Source organism: Dysidea avara, chromosome 8, assembly GCF_963678975.1.
Source record: "Dysidea avara chromosome 8, odDysAvar1.4, whole genome shotgun sequence".
NCBI classification, from domain to species: Eukaryota; Metazoa; Porifera; class Demospongiae; order Dictyoceratida; family Dysideidae; genus Dysidea; species Dysidea avara.
The window spans coordinates 6,469,101-6,491,629 of record NC_089279.1 but is presented as its reverse complement, the minus strand read 5'-3'; the positions used below and the strand labels follow the sequence as shown (position 1 = coordinate 6,491,629).

Below are 22,529 nucleotides of genomic sequence, written 5' to 3'. Positions count from 1 at the left end.
GCCACATTGATTAGAGATACAGTAGTGGTCACCTCAGGCTTTAATACAACAAGACATTTTGTTACATTCAGTTTCTCCTTTTTATTTAAAGCCTTTCGTTTACAACCTGCAGGCTTTGCATCAGACGTGGCTTTAGCTTTTTGTTTCATCACTTCTCAAACTGGATTTACTTCGCCTTGCTTGTCGCTACCTTGAGGTGTCTCTTCCACATGAGCTTCCTCACCAAGTTCGCAATCATTCCACATGGAGCTGTGTTGAACCTTCTCCACATCTACTAGACTTGTCTATGGAAGTCTGGTTAATTAGAAGTCTCCTCTTCGGATGTGTAAGGTGAGATTCCTCCTGTTCTTCCCGAGGTTCTTCCTCACTAAAAATATCAGTGTGTCTTGGCGCCACATTATCGATAAAAGCACTTTTATGATAAGAGCATTAGGTGTGTGCCGCTTGCAATAAATTTGTCAACCTGACCATTCTGCTATTGTCACTAGAAGGTGTTAAAATCACTACAAAGCACAGTGCGTTTGGCTTACACACTAGCCATTAGGCACTCTTCTCCCCCCCATCAAATATTATAAACTCTTGATAAAATTGAAGCATTATTAGCACTGGACAATATGATTGATACTGCATATGACAAGTTTACATAGGTAGATAATTTAACATGTCCATATTTTACTTTCATAGCACTTCTGTTTTAACAGCGTAGTGTGTGTGTGTGTGTGTGTGTGTGTGTGTGTGTGTGTATAACAAGATGTGTGCTCAAGTGCTCCGGAGCTCCAATAGTCACTGGGCTGCCACGATAGGATGATAGGACCTGGCTCTTACACAGCAATGTTGTTAAGATGTCAATCAAACGCGACACTCCATTTCACTACCAGTACTGTCTTGTCCTTGTACACTAGTTGAAACTTGGGGCATCACGGTGTGCTGTTGCTGCTGATTCACCAGTGCAGGTAGGAGTTTCAGCACCATTTCTATGAGAGAATGCACTTTACCATTTAGTAGCATCATTCTCTCTTCTTCTAAGCCTATTTTAAAAAAAACATTACTGAATAGCAACAGTGTACTCAACTTGTATAGCTACTTTGTAACTTCCGCATCAATCTTGTTTCCATTGTCCTTAGGTCTCCTGTTCTAATTGGTCTGGGTGCTGCCATTACAATATTAATCACAAATCAAATCACACCATAAATCAGAGGTCGAATTATGAGCTTGTGCTCTCAGGCTAAGCTTTATACCAGCAGCCGGTTGATGTCACACCAACTTGTTCACACATTTTCGATCTTGGCAGTAGCGGCCAGCAACAGCCGTGAAATATAGCTATAGTCAATGAGCTGACAAGCAGGATTGTGGATGTAATAAGCTGTAGCTATAGTAACTGTGTATGAGGAATTATCCCACAATCCTAGTAGTGCAATGGATTGATGCTATTTTGAAGCCATTCATCTGCCTTTTGCATTTTATCGTAGCTAATGTTTATAAGCCATACATCAAAGAAAATTTTTAGTGTATACTGGTATCTACACTCCCGATAGCTATATTCCAGTGCTACTGTCTATGATGATGAGTAGATCAAATGAGTAACAGATAAGTGGTGCTCTACTAAGGGACGAGATCCACAAGATTCTGCAACGTGAGTGGAAAAAAAAACTTGAGTGCAAGTCAAAAAGAAACAATACAGCCACACCCATCTAGTTGATTGCCTGTTTACACATGCACGTGCGTTACACATGTTAATCCCTGCACATGTCATATACTGATCCACTAGGTTGATATTCAAGCCACATTCTGTTGACCAGTGATGTAACATGTCACTAACTAATGTGAACTTATCATGAGGTGTCTAAGGTAGTTAAGCTTTGTTTAATTTGAGTTTGTTGTTAAGTAGCATAGTAGCTATGCCTATGGTAGTTAAGTAGTGTAGTTAAATAGTTGCGACACATCCGAATATTATCGGTAAACTACAGCACAAGGCTTTGCCGTGAAAGAACCATTATTATACATTGATACATCAAAAGGAAGACCTGCAGTAACTTAAGTGGTCAGTATTACCCATAGTAAGCAATCTACCATGCTATATATACTCAGACACTCCTTGTAAACTGCTAAACCAAACCATACAAAAATTGGTATGGAAATACTTCACCCTAAACCTCCAACTTTGAGCTGAAAATCTTTTATAATTTCCTTTCTATGGCAAATTAAAGTTGCAACTCGACAGTGGCGTAGCCAAGGGTGGGCATGAGTAGGCATTTGTCCAACCATCACAGTTCCATACCCAATCATCTTCAACTTTTGCCCAACCATCACAAGTAGTTAGCTGAACACTACACTAGATTCATGGACAACCCTGTCACAATCTGTACTGTAATAGCACATGTACTACATTGTTGAATCATGACTACTAACAAGTTTGAATCTAATTGATTGACATCACATGATGTATTTACAGGGAATCCCGTCCCTTCACACCTCAAGTAGATGAACATGACACACAAGGTGGTTTAATGTTTTTGGATTTTTCAAAATGGAGTCGAAGCACCTTATCCCACAGTAGAGCACACTAAACACCTGAGTCATTCAGATAAGAGATTTGTTCCACTTGAAGTGCTACTACTGAAAGCGTTGTGCACACAAGGCACATACACATCAAGTAGAAAAGAAGTAAGTGTTGTTCTAAATGATGATACACTCAATGATATATGCTATGAATGGTGAAGATGGAACAGAAAATGGAGAGGGCAAGTCGTTGTGAAATACATGTCTCATCTACCACACACTGATTATAACCGCTTTTATGTGGATACTAAGTCCAATGCAAAGCATACATTTGTTATAACTCAGTGGGACCCTACTAAAGTCATTACTAAGCAGCCTGCTGCTTAAGGCGTATGCCTGGTTCTTACATTAGAGCACTGTGTTTATTTGAGTACCGTATAGGAGGAAGTTTCGATGGGTGTAACTTTCATGGTTTTTTATAAAAACCACGAAATATTCCCCACAAGAATGCAAGTGGAAAGTTCTGTAGCAGCCCAGTTTCTTTTGTGAGCCATGCCCACTTATTGACATGTGCACGGCTAAGCACTTCGAGCGGGTGCCACCATAATTTCGTCCACAGTGAAAGCTTAACCACGAATAAGTTGTGTATGCCCTCTACCACGAAACTTTCGCCCATCAAAACTTCCCCTATATGGTATATCATAGGTGTATAGTTCCAATTGATTATAGCTTGTATTTGAGATATGATGAATTGTTTTATACCTGATTCTTGTCCCAGATTCACTGATTTTGATGTCATGTGATGTTCAACTATGACGGTCGTTGCCAATTGATACGGCTAGGGATAAAGTGGCTGACATATATGGAATATGCAGGAGTACACATGCAGCAGATAAAACTGATGTGCTACTTTAACTTGAAATGATGAGTTAAATGCATGTTACCAGTTTCACATTAAATGTGTTAAACCATGACATGTAATACTACTGATGTAAATTACAATGTTATTTAATGAAACAACGTGTCATTTTAGGTACAAAATCAGGACAAATAAAATTACTCACCATATTGAGTATAAAATAATGAGGTACAAGTACTCAAGAAAGTGATATACTATAACATAATACAATAGACCAATATATGGTAACATAGTAATCATATTGTATATATGATCACTATTCAAGTAATTGACTGATGAATAACTTGTATTTTGCAGTGTCTAGCACTAGGATCTTGTATAGCACCTGTTGAATAAACAGCAGAACACTTTGTGCTGGTAATGATTTAGAATATCGTGCAAAAAAGGCATAAGTTGCAATCAATGTTACAAATTTTGTCTCTGACACAATAGTGGCCTTCGAATTTCGAATACTTCTTGTTGGTAAAGATCACAAGGCAGGGCTCTGGAAATGTTCTTCTCCCCTGTGATGTTGCCAACATTGGCTCTAATCTATAAAGGAAATGAAATTATAGACAATACAATTCAACTTGTTACAACGCTATGGTATGAGCATAAACAACTTGTATTCTCCCAGTGGCTTGCATGTATAAGTGAGTGTCACAATTAATTTTAATGCTTTTCAGAGTCTTAAAAATTTTTTCTGTAACAACACAAGTTGCCAATGGCATATAGCATTGATTTGTATGCACAGCTATGTGGTCTGTTAATATTTTATTTTACTATATATATAGTTACACTTTCACTGTTAACACAAGCATTTCGCATAATTTAGGGCACTATAAACTTGCTTACAAGAAGAGTGCTGATACGAAAAAGACAAAAAGTGGCACCTCGGTATAATTTCCTAACATGATGCTGACAAGAGTAAAATTGGAGAAATGAGTGCAGATACCAAGGAGCTACTACACAACAAACTACTTATACAAGTTAGGCATGGTGTTTTCTGTCTGGAATTTGATTTGAGTGTCCAGAATTGGCTATTAAACCTATCAGGGCCGGAGCCCACAGTTCAGCATTGGCCAGACCCTAGTTCAATTTGCAAAAAGATAAACACTTTAATATAGCAGTCGTTGCAATATACTCCAATAGAACAATCAACATGTTACTCTAATACAGCATTCAGTGTAGAATCTAGCCACTATTCATAACTGCAATGCTTGGTCTAAGTAATTACATCTAGCCAATTATCTTCAGATCACTTTTCAATAGTTCCAGTTAATCATCTGTATAACAACATTACATTGAGATAATTAATCATGCATGTCATGATTACAATCAAAATTGTCTGTATCTCAAAAGAACTATATTTACTTTCAGAAACTTTGTATTGTGAATGTAAAATGAGCTACTAGCTATATATTAATAGGTACTATAGTACATCCTTGATGCTAACAAAACATAAAGAGACTGTATGTAAAATATGACGTTAGATTAGTTGGAATCCTGACACTGATGTGCCGCTAAGGAGTTCAATCACACAGAATCACATCACGCTGGTTTGAGGTATCTTTGGTAATGAGTTCCAGAGACGTGGTAAACGATAAAAATAAAAGTTCTGAGCAGTGTTGGAGGAACATCTATGATGAACCATTTTTTTCAGATGCACCAAATCGTGTATTAGAGGTACTAAACTGGACATATTCAATAATGTTGAAATGTGATGACTGTTGCTGGTAGGACTTGATGAACATATTATCATTCATTTCATATACATACATTAGTGGTAATAGATGTAGATTGACCAGGCGTGACCTATATGATGATTGGTAGTCATTCAAAATCCACTCTGTAGCTCGCCTCTATTCTTTCTAACATATTGATATTTTTAATTAGATAAGGTCTCCACACTTGTAAACAAACAAGTGAGATATACAACTTTTTTCTAGTTGCAACTGGTCCATTACCTGAAAAACTTCTACGAATTAATCCAAGAATTTTGTAGGCCTTGCCTGATATTAATTTGTAGTGGCTCTCCCATGTTAAGTTCTGTGTTATTATCATCTTTAGTGCTATCAACAGTAGCAATCGGCTTGTTGTCAATAAAATAGGAGGCAGCAGTCATGTAGCTCTTTAGCTAGAATAGTAAGTGTGCAAATTTGCTGAAATGGTAATATAAATCAGATGTTATGCCCCATTGGAAAAGGTTATCCAGATCTTTTTGAAGGAGGTTCATTTCAGTTGTATTCAGACCACTTCGATGTTTCAGGCATTTGGTATCATCAGCATAGATAATGCACTAGAAACTGACTTTAGGCACTTAGGTAGATCATTTATAAATAGAACAAAAAATAATGGGCCTAGGATACTTCCTTGGGGAACCCCAGATAACACCGGTAGAAAATTCTGAGAGACTGTTGTTGACTTGGACATATTGTACACGATTACAAAGATATGCTACAAACCAGTTAAATAATGTTCCAGTAATGCCAAAAGATCTTATTTATGGTCACAGACAACACTACGATGAGTATTGGGACACTAGCACAGAGATTAATCTACTTCACCTGTCAGGAGACTGCAGATAATTCAATCACTTCAAGTTAACACCGGCCAACTAGCAGAGGTGTCCACTTTTTCAACATGGCATTACAGCAGGGAACAAGTGTTCCACTGGGTAGACCCAGTAGGTTCCTACAACTTTCCAGTCTACAGTATGTTGTGGAGTATAAATAGATATCCTTAAGTAGTGCTGTAGTGGAGTACTGGTACCGGTAGCTGTGATAAATACAGATTTAAGTTATCCGTGGATAAGTAACACAGTAAAGAAATAACAGCTAAATGTCCACAGCTATATCAATTCCTTATTATATTAACTTGGTCCAGGTAATTCATTAGAAGGCGGACGACGAGGTTTGCGAGGCCTGGCTCGTATATCTGTATACAGCGTATATTAGTACTACTCGGGTACGGAGCACGTGACCACACATCAGCAATCGTTTTCGGTAGTGGTATTGAATTTACAACTCCACGAAGATGCCAGGAAAAGGTCCAAAGGGGGTGGTGGTTCACCCCATTGTGTTACTAAGTGCTGTTGATCACTTTAATCGTATGAGTAAGATTGGTAACCAGAAACGCGTGGTGGGTGTGCTACTTGGCTCACGTCGTAAAGGCGGGATGATAGACATCGCCACGAGTTTCGCAGGTTAAAAACAACCATGTTATTACTTCTTTAACTATTGTACCACGTTTAGTACCTTTTGACGAAGATGACAAAGACGTCAACGTGTGGTTTTTGGACCACAATTACCTTGAGAACATGGCCGCCATGTACAAGAAAGTAAACGGTGAGTGGAGCAATAATATACGGTGAATGTCGCATGAACTGATCTACTCCAGCCCGGGAGCAGGTAGTAGGATGGTACCACACAGGTCCCAAGCTCCATCCTAATGACATTGCAGTCCATGAGAGGTTGTCTCAGTATTGCCAGTCACCAGTAAGTGTTGTGGAGTAAATGTGTTTGTGTATTGTGATACGTGCACATGGAACCAACACCAGTCACGTGTGTACATCCATACAGGCTGTCTGTCTGCAAATGTGAGGTGTAAGGACACTAGTCTGGCACCACCCACCCCTTCACCAAAAAGTAAGGGTCTGGTGAAATACAGATTCCATATCATTTTCAAAGGAATTCAATTAGACAACGTCTGTAACTGCTGGTTATGTCAGATGATTGCTTTCCAATTCGAACAAAAGCATTGCATTGCCAAGGCTATTTGTGTGTGACATCATTGGCATGCATTATAGCAGGAGCTTAAAGGCGGCGAAAGCATGAAACTGAGTTCCATGACAATCCAAATTACCTCACTGTGTTTGTTTTATGTCACACGCAAATGGTGCTCCAGCCACATGAAGTAGAGATGAGTTTGCTACCATCGAAGAAGAGAAAGGCCTCTAGGAAGATTCAGCCAACTTTACCGTTCAAATAATGAGATTTTACTTTCCTTATATGGAAACTAATGGGCAATTTATTTCGATTGTATGGCACCTGGCAGGCAGTGCAAGTTTCATGTTCCTTCGGCAGCTCATAAGCTCCTCCTGATTATAGGGAAAGGAGATATGGCAAAATTGGCGGAAACGGCTAAATGGTCATTTCCAGATTACAGACAGCCTAAAAGCACCATACATAAGTAGCGTGAATACACAATAACTGTTAGCTAGTAATGTTAAACACAATGTAGCTAGCTAGAACTCACCACAATTGAAGTGCATGTTCTTAAGAGGGAGTGCCGATATCTCCATTGTAAAACTAGCATCTTAGCATCATAAATAATCCTTGATCTGCTCTTAAACTATAGCCTCATTAATCTGTCACCTTGCGACACACTGTATTCAAAGGGCATGTTACAATAAGTGCCTAGCCAACATTCTCATGTGATTGAAAGAAGGCCACGATGACATGCACGTGTGCATCACAGAGTGGCAATTAATTCCATGAGAACTTTAAAGAACATTCTAGCAGATGGTTATGTGTAATAATGTACTTTGGCTAGGCACTTATTGTAACATGTGCTTCGAATACGGTGTGCTGCGAGGTGACAGATCGATGGAGCTACGTACAGTTTAAGAGCAGCTCAAGAGTTATTATGTCTAACAAAGCTAAGCTACAAGTTATACACTGGAGAAATTGGCTCCAAGAGAATTTTGGTGAGTTCTAGCTAGCTACGTTGTGTTAACAGTACTAGCTGACAGTTATCGAGCGTCTACATGCTACTTATGTGTTGTGCTCTTAGGCTGTTCGTAACCTGGAAATGACCATTTAGCCATTTCCGCCATTCCGCTAAATCTCCTTCCCCCACATCATAGTATGTAAGCATTGAGCTGAACCCTCAAACATTTAATAACTAAAGGATGCAATTACACATGCTCTTGAAATTTGGCTCATTTTGTGTTACCGCTTGACCCGCTATCAATATTTCACAATCTTTTTGTTCAAATGCCTGACAGGTACTCAAAATTTTCACCATACATTTCCTATGGGGAAGCCGTAAATGCACTATCCATTTTGCCCCTTTTCCAAACCTCTAATGGAGCCAAACTACACATGTCTGTTGTTGACACCTTTATTGTCACTAATCATCTGGTTGTTAATTCACTTGAGAAATAATCCACTTCTCTTTTTAGCTGTTTGTTTTTTTCAGGATTCAGCTCGACTTATGCATACTGTAATTGGCTAGCACAGATTTTTGTTGCTAGAAATTGTATGGAATCTGTATTTCACTAGACCCTGAAGGGGTGGCTGGTGCCTCTCTTGACAAAGTCCCTGAACTAAGGACACAGTAGAAAAAACCTTAAAGGTTTCGGTCCCAACAGGTATGACTTCAAAGGTAAACCTCTATTTTACAGCATATATAGATCTAGAATTCTGGGTCCCAAAGTGTTCATTATAGAGAAGTTCCACTGTAATGTTCTTCAATAGCTAAGCCTCATCACCCAGACCTTATCTCAAGTGTCATTCAACTATAAGCACCCATCACTTATCTAAAAATGATAAACAGGCTTGAGGTAGGGTCTTGGTGACAAGTAGACTAGTGACGAGATACTTGCTAGATTGTGAGGCAAAAATCAATAGGTTCCATACAAGAAAATGAAATTTTGTGATTTTACATAACTGAAGAAAGACTGGTAAACTACTGTACCAAATTAATCATATGTTTCATGGTTTACCCTCTAGTAGTGACCCAGTAGGTCAACTGTAAATCATTTCAGCTGCAATGGACTGTTTTGTTAGAGCTTAGTTACCTACTGGGATAAATTTGTGACATTGTACTTGTAAGATAACTCTTCCAGGCACGTACATATATTCTGGTGCCTTGTGTGTGCCTTCCATTCTATTTCATTGACTTTGGTCTCATATCAATCATATGTTTATGACATGACTAGGTGTTGGTGGTGATTGATGTAACACTGAAGGAGCAGGGTTTACCCACTGATGTTTATTATGCTGTGGAGGAGGTACATGATGTAAGTGCTGCATGAGCTAAGTGGTGGGGTTGGTACATCATGTGATCTCTGTAGGATGGTACACCCACTTCTAAAACATTTGAACACGTACCTAGTGAGATAGGAGCTGAAGAAGCAGAGGAGGTTGGAGTAGAACATCTTCTTAGGTAATGTTGTGCATGCGTGTAGTAAGAGCTAGCACAGCCAAATAGTTAAAAGGGATCACATGGTTCTGGGTTTGATGTTTAGTTGTCATTCATTTCCTCATGCAAAAATTTCAGCCTATCTGGGGACCCAGTGTCAGCTAAGGGAGTAAATGCCCAATTACAGATGCCTCATTACAAGCCCATAGTACACAGTATATTCTCATCATCATTATTATTATTCCAATAGGGATATTCAAGACAAAACTGTTGGTACACTCGCCCAAAGAATTAGTAATCAACTGTTATCATTAGAAGGACTTAGAACACATCTTGAAGGAGTGAGGGACTACCTTGGTTTGGTGGCTGCAGGGAAACTACCAAAGAACCACACCATCCTTTATCAACTACAAGACATCTTCAACCTCCTTCCCAACCTTAACCTGCAGCAGTTCAGTAAATCATTTGCCATCAAGTTCAACGATCAACTACTTGTAGTATACCTGGCATCATTAATAAGAGCAATAGTCGCATTACACCACCTCATACAAAATAAGATCTCAAATCATGAAGCTGAGAAACAGGAAGGACATAAAAAAGAGGTAACAAATATGGTGCCACAACACTGTGTGCAGAAGATTTACTCATTTATCCAAACGCCGGTTACCCAAATTTGCAGTCAACTGAATGACAAGAATGTTTGTTCTATTAGAATAGATAGTCGGAACTCCTTAATGTGATTATGACAGTCTTTTTGATCAGAATCACTGTACCTATATGTTTGACATGGTCACTATAATGAGGTGGTCTTATTAATGAGGTCAATGAAGTACATCTTACCTATGTTTAGAACTTTGATTTTATTTTACAACAGAGGTGGCAGTTGTGGAATGTCCATTCAAACAATAATTATATTAAGTGTTTAAGCATTCTTTTGTCCATTACATGCTCTGCCTTTGTTTGTTCTTTATAGAAAGAGGGTGAGAAAAAGGATGGGAAAAAGGACGAAAAGAAAGATGACAAAAAAGACGACAAGAAAGACTCTAGTGACAAAGACAAGAAGGACACTGCTAGTACTAAGGACACTAACAAATCCTCAACTGATAAGTGAAATAATTCTCATACCATCTTTAGCAAATTCTTATTAAAATTATTTAGTAACTAATAATGATGTGACATATTACAATAATTATTTCAACACTACGTCAAAAAGTGATTTAGATTGAGGAATTGTTAAGTGGTTACTGTTGTTTCCATGGATATGGGAAAGATTGTGTGTTTTTCTTTTTCCTCCACAATCTCTTTCTCTCCTTGGTCCTCACGTTCTCACACCACACATCTTCAGCGTGCTCTGCCTTCCACTGGTCTATAAACTGTAGTGAATAGATAATTTAGTGCTTGTAATATTTAGACTGGGTACCTACAAGAGTACTTTTTATTAGCAGGTTGCCTGTTGTTCGAAATGTAGTTAACACCCACCCATAAACATGTAAAGTTGGTACCAGTATTTAATTCACTCCAGGAACCATTGACATATGTACAGCCACACACACACTTGACACATTTCTAAGAATCACCATGTTTTCTCTAAATACAGCCCACCATACCTGAGGGTCCCACAGAGAGCTGGCTACTCCAAGGTCTTTACAACATCTCATTAGGGCATTAGATTTAGCTGATTCACAAGCTTTTCCATACATCAAGTTGTTACGACTGTAGAATGTGTGTTCCCCCATTGCCTGGGCAACAAAGCGGCCATGACAGTACAACAGGTATTCCCTGGTAACTAACTGGAATCCTTCACTCTCGTTCTAAAAACATGCCAACTATTATTAAGACAACTTTCTATGGTACCATTTCACTTACCTGCATATGCAATGCCTCTCCTAATGGCATTAAAGCCCAGCCACCTGGACCAAATGCTTGATTCAGTATCCTTCTGTATTTGATCTCTGGCAAGTATATCAAACCTACACAAGTAAAAAATTTATAAAAGTTATTTAATTAAAAGAGCAAAAATGGTCTACCGTATAGCCGGAAATTTTCGAGGGACAAAACTTTTGATAGGTTCATGAAAATATAATCGTGAAATGTTTCAGTTTATACACATAGCTATCACTGCTTTCTAGACTTTCATGAATTTAAAAACGTGAAAATCATATTTTGCAGTTTCACGAAAGTTTCATCCCTCGAAAATTTCCTACTATACGGTATTCTCAACTAATAGAGCTGTGCTGCAGTCCAGGGACGATAAGCTTACTGCATTTTTTGTGCAAAGCGACCTGTCTAATCTAACACTTGCTTTATAAAGTCGAGAAACGTGGCCTGAGGTATATAGACAGGTTACACTGCATAAATAACAGTAGAGAAGTCTCTGTTCTATCATTATAATGCTTTATTTGCAGTGGCTGAAAGTGCTGACTAGACAGGTTTCACTGTACTTCAAAAGGCGCCAGTAAGAGTTCATAATATTTGTATGGGGGAGAGTGTACTGCCAGTATGGCCTGTACAAACATACTGCTACAAGTTCACTTTTGATTATATATACACCACTAGCTTTATTCTACTAAACTTAATTATTAGTTTCTCATCCCTACCTGCATGTTACCTCATCAAGGATTTGTTTGCACCACTGGTGGCTAATGGAAACCAATTAACACCTTGTATAGTTGGTACCTTGCTAGAGCAGTGTAAGAAAATTACATTTTGAGTCATTTTAGCCAGCTATCTAGTTGAGAAACTAATAATTAAGTATATGTGGCCTAATGACAGAGAACTGTTGATGGGTGATGATTGGTGTTGATAAGGTCAAGCCTTTCTTCTAAGAGAAGCTTGAGGTGTTACTTGCACCTTTGCTGACTGTACCCCAGTTAGACACTCTTCCCCATACAAATATTATGAACTCTTGGTGCTTTAAAATGTCTAACTAGTAATACTGCTGAAAATATTTCTTTTGTCAATTAATAGTTATACCCATAAAATGCATTAGCCACCACCTACCACCCTACCAAGCATCACACACACTGTTATTAATTGTAATGTTTTGTGAAACAAAGCCCCAATCAATAAAACCTATACACCATCAGATTCACCTTTTCATGGGAGTAAGAAAATCTTTGTTGCGTGTTTGTACAGTATACGGTGCATGATTTGTTAGCGCTTAATTACGATGTGGTAGAAATAAATTTTACCATTGTCATTTCATCATTGGAATGGCCTTCTTTGTCCACATGGAGACATACAGACAAACCACTATTATATTGATCGATTTACTAGTTCATGGTGAACAAGCTGAGGCAAACCCGTCTTCATAGCTTGTTTCAGTTGTGAGTTATGTTCAATTAAATAATCACCTGTAATTTATTTGCCGTATTGTTGCTGTACAAATCAAATTTGTTCCTGTTAACACCATAACTCCATCACACCATAACTCCATCACACCATAACTCCATCACACCATAACTCCATCACACCATAACTCCATCACAAAAGGCTGAAACTTTGGCTGTCCACTCCAGTGGTGGATCTAGGTAGGTTTCCGAGGCTTCGACAGAAACCCCCTTTCGAATTTAGCTCAGTGGCAGTCTAATTTACTTTACTAAAGCTGCATCATAGCTAATGACTATTATACCACTGTGTTTCAGTAGCCTTGTGTGCAAGTGCATTGAACTAGCATCCACTATAGTCACTGAATACTCAGCAACACACTGCTTTCCACCTCCCATTGAATTAGAATGATCGAGATACTCTAATAGAGCAGTCAAGTAACTACTCTAATAGAGCAATCACAGTTAGTCATAACTTTTCTTACAGGCACCATTACCAGGTTATTGATAATTTTGTATGTTGGATCATAGCCAGTATTCTCTAAACATATTCTACTCAAAGCTATGACGCACTGTGCTTCCTGTAAACGCCGACCATTGATAAAGAACACCTACAGGCATCTATGATGTGTGTACTTCACACTTCTTCGCTTTTATTTACCACCTAAACTTAGTTCATTGTTATTTTGGATTGGAGTGTGCTACTTCAAGATCATGGTAGCATGACAAAGAACCTGTTTTTATGTATGTGCTTAGGGTTTTTCCCTTTGATTTGTCCACACACTAGAGTAGAATTGGTGTCTTTGTCTGTTCTACATACTGCACACTGGGGGATTAACATTAGTGCTCTACAATTCAGATATGTAATATGTGATGACCTGCTGAGCAAAAATCGGTTGTTTTCACACATTCCTTGAATTCCATTTTATTGCTTCTCTGTTATCTATAGTAACAAAGGAGTGCAGTGGCGGATCTAGGATTTTGAAAAGGGGATTTCTGAAAATTAGTTTAGTAGCTAGTTATAAAATAAGGTATCCTAGGGCATGGCCTAAGAATGTAGAAGCTCTGAGGTTGGATTTAGATCTAATCTTAGTTAACAATCACAGTAAAACCAATGCTTTTAAACTATCCCCGAATATGTTCACAATGCATCCCAGTGCCAGCCCACCTCATCTTGCCATCCCAGGCTGTCACGGCTCAATAAATCCACAGTGATACAAATAATTTATGGGGCAGAATTTTTGGTGAGATTTTTTTTGCAATTTAAAGGCTTTCTTTTATTAGAGTGAATCGTATTAGTGCCAGGTCTTCAACCATTGCTCTTATGGAGGTTCCATTCCACATGCCATTGACTAGTTTTCATTGACTCACCGTCCAACTTAATTTCCACATCATCAGGGTTCAGTGGTGCCTCCAGCTTGCTTACAATTTCAGGTGAAAAGGCCATTGAAGCCATCCCTCGGTATAGCTCACTACAGTGACACACATACGAATCATGCTGCACTTTTTGGACCACGTGTACCTTGGTTCTTGTGCACGTTGTAGAACCGGTTCCTCTGTAGTGTCTTGTGGCAAGTCATCTTCGCTGGTACTACCGTAACTGCTGCACTTTATCGGGTTTCTCACGCGGCAGTACGCTCCCAAGTAGCTGCGAGGTGGCGCGGATAGTACACGACTCAACACTCGAAATGCCATTTTACAGAATTTCGTGGTAATCCGTAAATTGTGTGATCACGTGAGTTCTTTACACAACTGTGTAAATTCAATTAGAGTACAAGCACACAGTATTAGTTATAATTACATCATTAAATAATCATGTATGTATGTAAAGAATCTACCTGTATATTGTCCCCTAGGCCCTGCCCTCTCTTGTGTCATCAAAGACCTCGCTTGTATTTAGGCCACACCAAGTCAAACCTTAGTTTCTGGTCACCCGCCCGCATGGTAAACCTGGAACCCTAGTTTATGAGGACTATTATTAATATTACAGGTACTTAAGTGCATGTGACCCAGCAAGACACTTATTTTTTACTGCAAAAGATCGAGATACTCTAATAGAGCAGTCAGGGATTCCAATAGAGCAGTCACACTACTCTTAACTCTAATATTAGGTATATATGCGACACTAGTTTTGTCCTTGATTATATAGCTGTTCAGATTATAACTGTTACTAATACTTTTGTAACCAAAGAAATTTCAGTAGCATTAACTACTAGCCCATCATGTGCAGATGGGCCATAGCTTTAACTTTATAATTCAAATGTAGTCCTCTAATGATTAGTCTAGTAACTTCAAATTCCTTATCACTGAACACTGCAGGGGTATGGAAAGCCGGCAACATTCGGTGAGCTTAAACTTAAACTTTTCCATAACTAAAATTAGATTGGTAAGTAGAAACCCTTATAGTTTAAACATTCCCAGATGATCACTAAAAAACACTAGTCTGGAGCGCTCAATGACTCAAAACTTTGACAGTTACTTTTCTCAAGGTAACTGAATAGAAGGCTGGAAACACATAGCTAGTGGGCTAAGACTTCACATTTGAATGAAGAATTTCTGATGTGAAAATAGAAGTTAAATTTCATTTTGGATCATGATCATTTGAACAACTTAGCTATAAGACATAGTAATACTTTCCTGACAATGCTAATGAGACATTTATTTCACTTGGAAAGCATAAGTAGCTACATGAGCAAAACATTTCCTATAGTATAATTATTCTAAATAAATAAATAAATATACTTAAATGCTATACATCAGTGTATAGCTAGCCATGATCCATCGTGTATAGCTAGCCATGATCCATCAACAACTTCCCTAGTGCATTTTTTGCCGAAGCACAACTACTTATGTTGTTGGTTAAGTTTGACTAAAAACAAAATCAACATGAATTTGCTAAATTGAGCAAATAATAATACCATACAGTATATTGTCACAGTAGAGTCTATAGTCCTGAAGTCCTGATCATCCGCCCGCCCGCATCCATTTGTAGGCTTGGGAGTGACCAGAAACTAAGGTATGACTTGGAGTGGCCTTATTTTATAAAGACAGGGCCGGTTTCACCAAAAGACTTGAGGTTCGGCTCAAGGCTTGCACAAGGGTGCTTCCCAGATTGCAAATATATAAACTCAATAAAATATATTGTGCCCCTGTTGTGACCTTGCATCATGATCAGTCTGCAGAGAGCAGCTTGTGTGTGAGAGCTGAATCATCAAGGTGTTGAACTACTGAAGGGGATAAGCTGGATTCTGATAAGAATAAACAGTAGCTAACCAGCATGGCCTTATTGCTCTGACTGAGGCTCTGTCTATGTGTTACTGAGTCAGTCAGACATCCTTAAATATACTCTAATTGAGCAGTCAGCAATTTAGCTAACCATAGATCCTTTACAGTGTAAAGGATCTATGAGCTAACTGTAGTGGTGGCTATATGGTACTTCCACATGATAACTGATTGCTCTGTTAGAATGGCTGCTCATAGAAAAAGCATCTGTATACGGTAGTTGTGTAACTTCAGTGGCGAATACAGGGGAGTTGATTTCCATGGAAACCCCTATTAATAATAATGATTGTGAGGAAACACTTAATGTTTGTAGAGGTGTCATCTGACTCGGCCAGTCATACCATGTGTTTGACGTCTGAGTCAGTTATATTAGCTACTACTCAAGAGAGATCTACATTGTCACTGATATATTATACACTGACTCTTTAGACCTCTCAGGTGTACAAGTGACATTGAAATATCTCATTGTAAAATTGGAGAACTTTTCTCATCAACTTCCTGCTACTACCCTTGCCAGCTCCTAGATCCGTTCCTGCAAGAAATATGTAAAAATGGCTGGATACTTGGTTGCCGGCGTTGAGTGCCACACACTATACATTATGGACTCTTGATTATATCAAGCAGTTGGTAGGGTCACAAACTAGGGGCAAATCTAAGGAGTATGAGTACAGTGCCCCCTTCTTTCAGGAGCATTGCCTAGTACTGCTAATATTGTGCCAAAGACATCTAGAAAAGCCGGTGAAGATTTTAAAGTTACTCCATACAATAGAACAGTGAGTCGATATTTAAATAGAGCAGCCATATAATATACTCAAATAAAACTGCTGATAAATTAATCAAAGATGACATTCATATTCTAGACAGAGTTGCTGACTCTATACTGAATGGGACATCTCTAGACACTAAATTATACACCTGGACAATATCCTGATAATAATGTCAATTTAACCTCTACCCAATATGTGAGATGTTTTGCATATTATTAACACTGATAACTCACAACTTCACATGCTTTACTACATCACCCCTTTTCTTTCAACTTATAAAGTTTGATGTTTCCCTCTACATCTGCCATGCTTTGAGCTGCACTTTTGTAGTGGAATATATATATATATATATATGACATACTCCATGCTCAATTGAATTTGTCTCTGTCTTGTTTCACACACAATGTTATCATGGTATGCAATTAATGTTCATGCAAATGATAATACACTTGTATGAGGACGTCACCATATTTACTACTCTAATACTAAACCTCAACTAAATGGCATATCAGTGCTCACATGATTAAATATGTATATGACCTAAATTATAGCAGACTAACTGCATGACACATACACACAATTATTAATGTAATCATAAATGGTCATATAACTTTAGCCAAATTACTCATTTGTGTGTGGATCAGGTCATGGCTGCTGGCATTGAACAGCATTTTATGCAAATACGTACCCTAACCTCCTTAGCTTCAACCACACTTCATTTTTGAGCCTCACTGTTTTCACTTTTGCTCTGATGCCCCCGTATAAAGGACTTGACACTTCAGACTACATCAGATCATTTTTTGACCAGTCACCAGTATTCAAGGATTAGCATAAAACGCTTAAGGCCATATGAAATATCTATTACATTATAAAGTTGAAATGCAGATGATTGTAGCAGTGAATTACAATTGCATTTCTCTCGTGCTTTATCAGGCTCTGATGTATGCAATATTAACAAGGTGAACCTGCAAAAGCTACCATATAAACCATACAAGACCTGCTAAGACACTACATGTGCCAATGACACTTCACTAAGCAGTTTGACTTACAGTTACACATATGTAAAAGCAACTGACATAGTATTTCATAATTACACATATAAACAAATAAACTTTCTTAAATCTTAAATAAAGTAAACATTTACAAAAATAAACATTTAGTTTTCGCAGCCAAACTAAAAAAGGCATTAAAACCTACAAGCTCTTGGCTTGTCTTCTCCCTTGTATGCCCTGCAGATCTGTGAGGTCAACCTATCACCTTCAGCCTCAGTATCATGCTAAGAAAACAACAAACATTGTTATACAATCACATAATACTCACATGCACACACACACACGCGCGCGTGCATGCACGTACATATACAGGGTACACAACACACAAATATACATGCCTTAATGCATGCACAAACACACGCACGCATGCGCACACACCTTCCCATTAATAGTCGCCCATGGAGTATACTGATGTGGAGGATTAAGTGATGCTGTCTCGTTATAGTACATCAACTCCAGCTGGTGTCCCATATCTCCTTGGTAACAGGTTGATATCTTACCCCAGTCCATATCAAACTGTGTAGCACACTGCTGAGCAATGGAGGGATCTTGTCTCTCTCCATGGCTGTACATACAGTAGAGGAATGGCCAGTAGGCAGTCCTGTTATACAATCATTGATGAGTTACACATTTTAAGCCACATGCGGCTTACATATTGGGTTGGTAGTGAAGGGCACAAGCCTCGACAGCATTAATGGTACATTCCATATCTCCATGTTGACACTCAAACTTTCCATCAATAATCTTAGCATTGCCCCATGGGACATAGTGAAGTGTGAAGATAGAGGGAACCTGTGAAAATAAATAAAACAAGCATGCGATACCTCACACAGACTTGTAGTACTTGATACTGAAAGTGTACTGATATCTACAATAACTATCACACGTATGTATAAGTACAATGGTACCTGTCCAAGCCGGTCACTTTCGGACCTTGGCCTTTAAAGTGCAGGTGGCTGCATTAGACAGGTAAATTAGTGTGTAAACTTACAGCGGTTTCAGCACTGAGCGAGTGGCTACGTACACACGCATATATTTATCTGACACTACAACTTTCCAAATCAGGCTTCAGGATGCTCAATTCACAGCAATTTTCTTTGGTAGGGTTGTAGCACAGGTTGTTTGGCTCTGAGAACAGCCAGTGATCGCACACACTCACCACGCCTTTCGTACAAAAATTGTAAGAAGTGCCAAAACTGCTGGGGGGTATTTCTGTACAAGTGGCTACTTAAACAGGTTCCACTGTACTACATATATTGCATCTATCTTTGTATGAGCACGTAACTAAGCCATTTGGTTTCTACAATTAACACCCTGGTAGCCTGACATTTTGCCAGGCAAATACTGTAGCAATAAATGATCACAAAGATCAATGGTGCTATTAATCACGTATTGTCAAATGTATCGTGATGTCAAACAGAAGTTCAAAATGGAACGCTTAAGTGCCACAAAGCAGCTGACAGCACTTATTTAACCTTAACATCTCAATAACAAGTATACTGCCCAGAGCCACTCGCAAATTTTCCATTAGCCAGTACAGTCTTAACCAACCAAAATCTAGTGAAATCTATAAGTGGCAAAAAGGCTATCAGCACCCAGTACCACACCATGTTTGGCTTTGTAATCACTCATAGCAATGTCATAGATCCTCTACTAGTGAAACAACACAATTCCTAATGTGGTTACCAATAACAATTGTTCCACATCACATTCCAATTAATTCACATAAAGGAAGTATTCATCATGTCATATCATATGCTCTACAATAGCATATCCTGGCAACACTACTCAACTTGTCAGGTGGTTACTGTAGAATTACATATTCTGGTATGATTATGATAAACAAATCCTTTTATTTTACCATTGATACATCCTCTAGGAATCACCACACACACAGGTATCAATTCCATAGTTGGTGTGATCACAAGTTGAAGTCAGTGACTTAATGAGTACCATGAATAACATACAATGTAGCAGCAAAGAATACAGCTTTTATATAGCAAGCTATCAGGGACTTCATTATGCATTTTTGACCTGTTTGCAAAGCGGGTCTTCCACACACATACACTCAGAAAGATCATTTGTTTCACAGTAGCAGAAATTTACTGTTGCTGTTCATTAATTCAAGTTATTTTAATCTATAGTAGCAAATCATCAAATTGGAAGACCCACTTTTGTGATTGGATCACACCGAACATTTAACACATACACAAGACATATTGTACAATACTCACATGACCAATATTTCATGGCTGATAATGGACAGATAGTTGTGGTTTAGTCCAGTTTACATACATATCATAGCCTAAGGCCAGGTAAACTTGATTACTTGTTTCTCATCCACAAAATTTGAATTATCATGTGGGCGGGTGGTAATTTTTTATTACTCATTAAGAAATGCTTCAAACCACTGGAACAGTAGGCTGTCGCTGTAAAGGTTAGCTAAAGCCTTCCTAAAGCTAATACAAACGTTTTACAGCCTTTGTTGAGCTGCAAGATATTTTTTCTGTACTGTAAAATGATGGCCAGCCTTCTCAGCATCAATATACACGTGCACATGATCCAATAACAGCAAAATAATGAAATTTGAGGCAGTAGGGTAAAAGGCAGGGCGAGAAACAAGTAATCAAGTTTGCCTGGCTATAAATTGTGAATTTCCCAACAGTCGCAGTGTACAGTAATTGATACAAGGAGAGGGTATAGCTAGAGAACCACATGTAGAAAAAATCTCTAGCCCAATAGTAAATGGACACTTCTTAAGTCCTTTGGACAGCGTCACAGAGATATTTAATGTCCACCTTAGAGGGATTCTACTGGATGAACTAATTGCTGATATCATTGTGTAGGTTTAAAACATGGTCACATCATAGATTCTAAACCAATATAAAAACCAAAAATATTAAGGAAGTTGCCCATGCCAAGTACTTAGGTATAACAATTATTCACAATCTTACTTGGTCTGAACATATAAAGCAAATTACCAACAAGGCTAACAGAACCAAAGGATTTCTGCAACGAAATTTGCATAACTGCCCACTTGAAATTAAAAGTAATTGTTACAAAGCGATGGTAAAGCCTATATTAGGTTATGTAGCCATTATTTGGTCACCACACACACACAAAAGGATATCAATATGATAGAAAGAAGTCAGAGGCGAGCAGCAAGATTTGTGATGAATAACTTCTCCCATTATGCCAGTGTCACACAAATGCTAACAAACCTTTTTTCCGACCCTTGCTGAATGTAGAGAAGAACAGAAAGCTATTATAATGTTTAAGATCACTAATCACCTCATTGACATCTCGGCAAATTCTTACCTAACACCTGTACCAATGTCACATGATACAAGAGGCCATAGCAAGAGATTTATATAACCAATGACAAGAATTGATTCTTATCTATATTCCTTCTTTCCCTCCACTATCAAACTTTGGAATTCTCTACCCCAACACGTGATTGACTCTAAGGACATTGATCAATTTAAGCAAAGACTAGCTGACAGTTAGTCTCGCGGCGCCCGACCCTAAAAAGAGGGTCTGGTGAAACTGTGTACAAAAAGTTTGGCGCTGCCGGAATGTTGGAAGCTCCAATCAGATCGCTCCATTTCAAATTGATTATGTAATGCGTACATTTCAAAAGATTCGCGGCTTACGGTTAATTACATCTGGTGACTTTGCCGCTTAAAATCGTTGAGAAAACGGCCATACAATTCTGTTGGGTTTGTTATAATGTTGAATAAATAAAGTAGCACCATTAGTTTGGTAATGCTGTAAGCAGATCTGGTAGAATGGATGTTGTGACGTAAACAGTACACTTACGTAACACTTAAACGTCATCCAATAAACATTCCAGAGCTCAAATTTTTTGTACACAGTTTCACCAGACCCTCTTTTTAGGGTCGGGCGCCACGAGACTAGCTGACAATTGTTAACGCTGATTAAGTTATTTGTTTGTGATCTGTGCACCATACTCTTTACAGAGGTCTGCACAGTAATAATACAACAACAACAATAGATAATAAACCCAGGGATGTGGCTATATGGTACGGGTAACAGTATAATTAAGCGCTAGCGCCTAAAGTCAGGACAGAGACACACAGACCATAGATAATATACACCGGGGGTGTATATTATCTATGCACAGACCGACGTTAATCGGTTACGTATTTATATCTAGTGGTAGTGGCATTATATCCTTTAAGGTATAGCTATTCCCCTACATTACGTCACCTCATCAAAGGCTTTGCGAAGTGGTCCAGTACAAAAAGCGATGCAGTCAGGACACAGCGACTCGCCGTAGAACCCAACAACCACTTTATCAGCAGCGAGCACACTGGCGGCAAGGAAGGACACGAACACTAAGGTAGTAACAACTCCCATCTCTCGTTTGGTCATGTGATGATAACACGGATGAAGTTGTGCAAGCATTCCGGATTCTTACGGATTCAAACATTCCTATAAATACCAGCTTGCACAGCAATGCCATTGATAACTGACACCCCGATAGCACTGGCCCTAACCATACTCTTTTGTAGCAACACGGGCAGTTCCATGGAAT

The 22,529-nt window shown here is 38.6% G+C and overlaps 4 protein-coding genes across 8 annotated transcripts in view; 2 read left to right on the top strand and 2 right to left on the bottom strand.

The window, feature by feature from the left end:
- Window positions 1-3,519, top strand: part of LOC136262985 (uncharacterized) — a 38,908-nt gene extending 35,389 nt beyond the window's left edge. For 2 of the 5 annotated variants that reach the window (XM_066057407.1, XM_066057406.1), the window contains 3 exons: window positions 2,453-2,499; window positions 2,555-2,664; window positions 2,721-3,519. In XM_066057407.1, coding sequence (XP_065913479.1) covers window positions 2,453-2,499; window positions 2,555-2,664; window positions 2,721-2,783 — 220 coding nt within the window. In that variant the 3' untranslated portion in view covers window positions 2,784-3,519. Of the gene's footprint in view, window positions 1-2,452; window positions 2,500-2,554 lie in introns of all 5 variants that reach the window. The other 3 variants (XM_066057409.1, XM_066057411.1, XM_066057408.1) reach the window with 3 other exon arrangements.
- A 2,849-nt stretch (window positions 3,520-6,368) lies between these two features.
- On the top strand, window positions 6,369-10,733 carry LOC136262983 (26S proteasome non-ATPase regulatory subunit 7-like). Its single transcript, XM_066057404.1, has 7 exons — window positions 6,369-6,602; window positions 6,652-6,744; window positions 6,797-6,894; window positions 9,342-9,422; window positions 9,477-9,568; window positions 9,795-10,146; window positions 10,518-10,733. The coding sequence occupies exons 1-7, from the start codon at window positions 6,434-6,436 to the stop codon at window positions 10,653-10,655; spliced, it is 1,023 nt and encodes a 340-aa protein (XP_065913476.1). The 5' UTR covers window positions 6,369-6,433; the 3' UTR covers window positions 10,656-10,733.
- Window positions 10,674-14,598, bottom strand: LOC136262984 (mitochondrial genome maintenance protein mgm101 homolog). The gene is made up of 5 exons (XM_066057405.1): window positions 14,393-14,598; window positions 14,242-14,342; window positions 11,411-11,514; window positions 11,152-11,355; window positions 10,674-10,917 (listed from the first exon to the last, which is right to left on the bottom strand). Exons 1-5 carry the CDS (start codon window positions 14,563-14,565, stop codon window positions 10,786-10,788), a joined length of 714 nt encoding a protein of 237 aa, XP_065913477.1. The 5' UTR covers window positions 14,566-14,598; the 3' UTR covers window positions 10,674-10,785.
- Window positions 14,599-17,981: 3,383 nt separating this feature from the next.
- LOC136264050 (uncharacterized) lies at window positions 17,982-22,397 on the bottom strand. The gene is made up of 4 exons (XM_066058732.1): window positions 22,202-22,397; window positions 18,624-18,763; window positions 18,350-18,572; window positions 17,982-18,195 (listed from the first exon to the last, which is right to left on the bottom strand). Exons 1-4 carry the CDS (start codon window positions 22,364-22,366, stop codon window positions 18,106-18,108), a joined length of 618 nt encoding a protein of 205 aa, XP_065914804.1. The 5' UTR covers window positions 22,367-22,397; the 3' UTR covers window positions 17,982-18,105.
- Window positions 22,398-22,529: the final 132 nt, after the last annotated feature.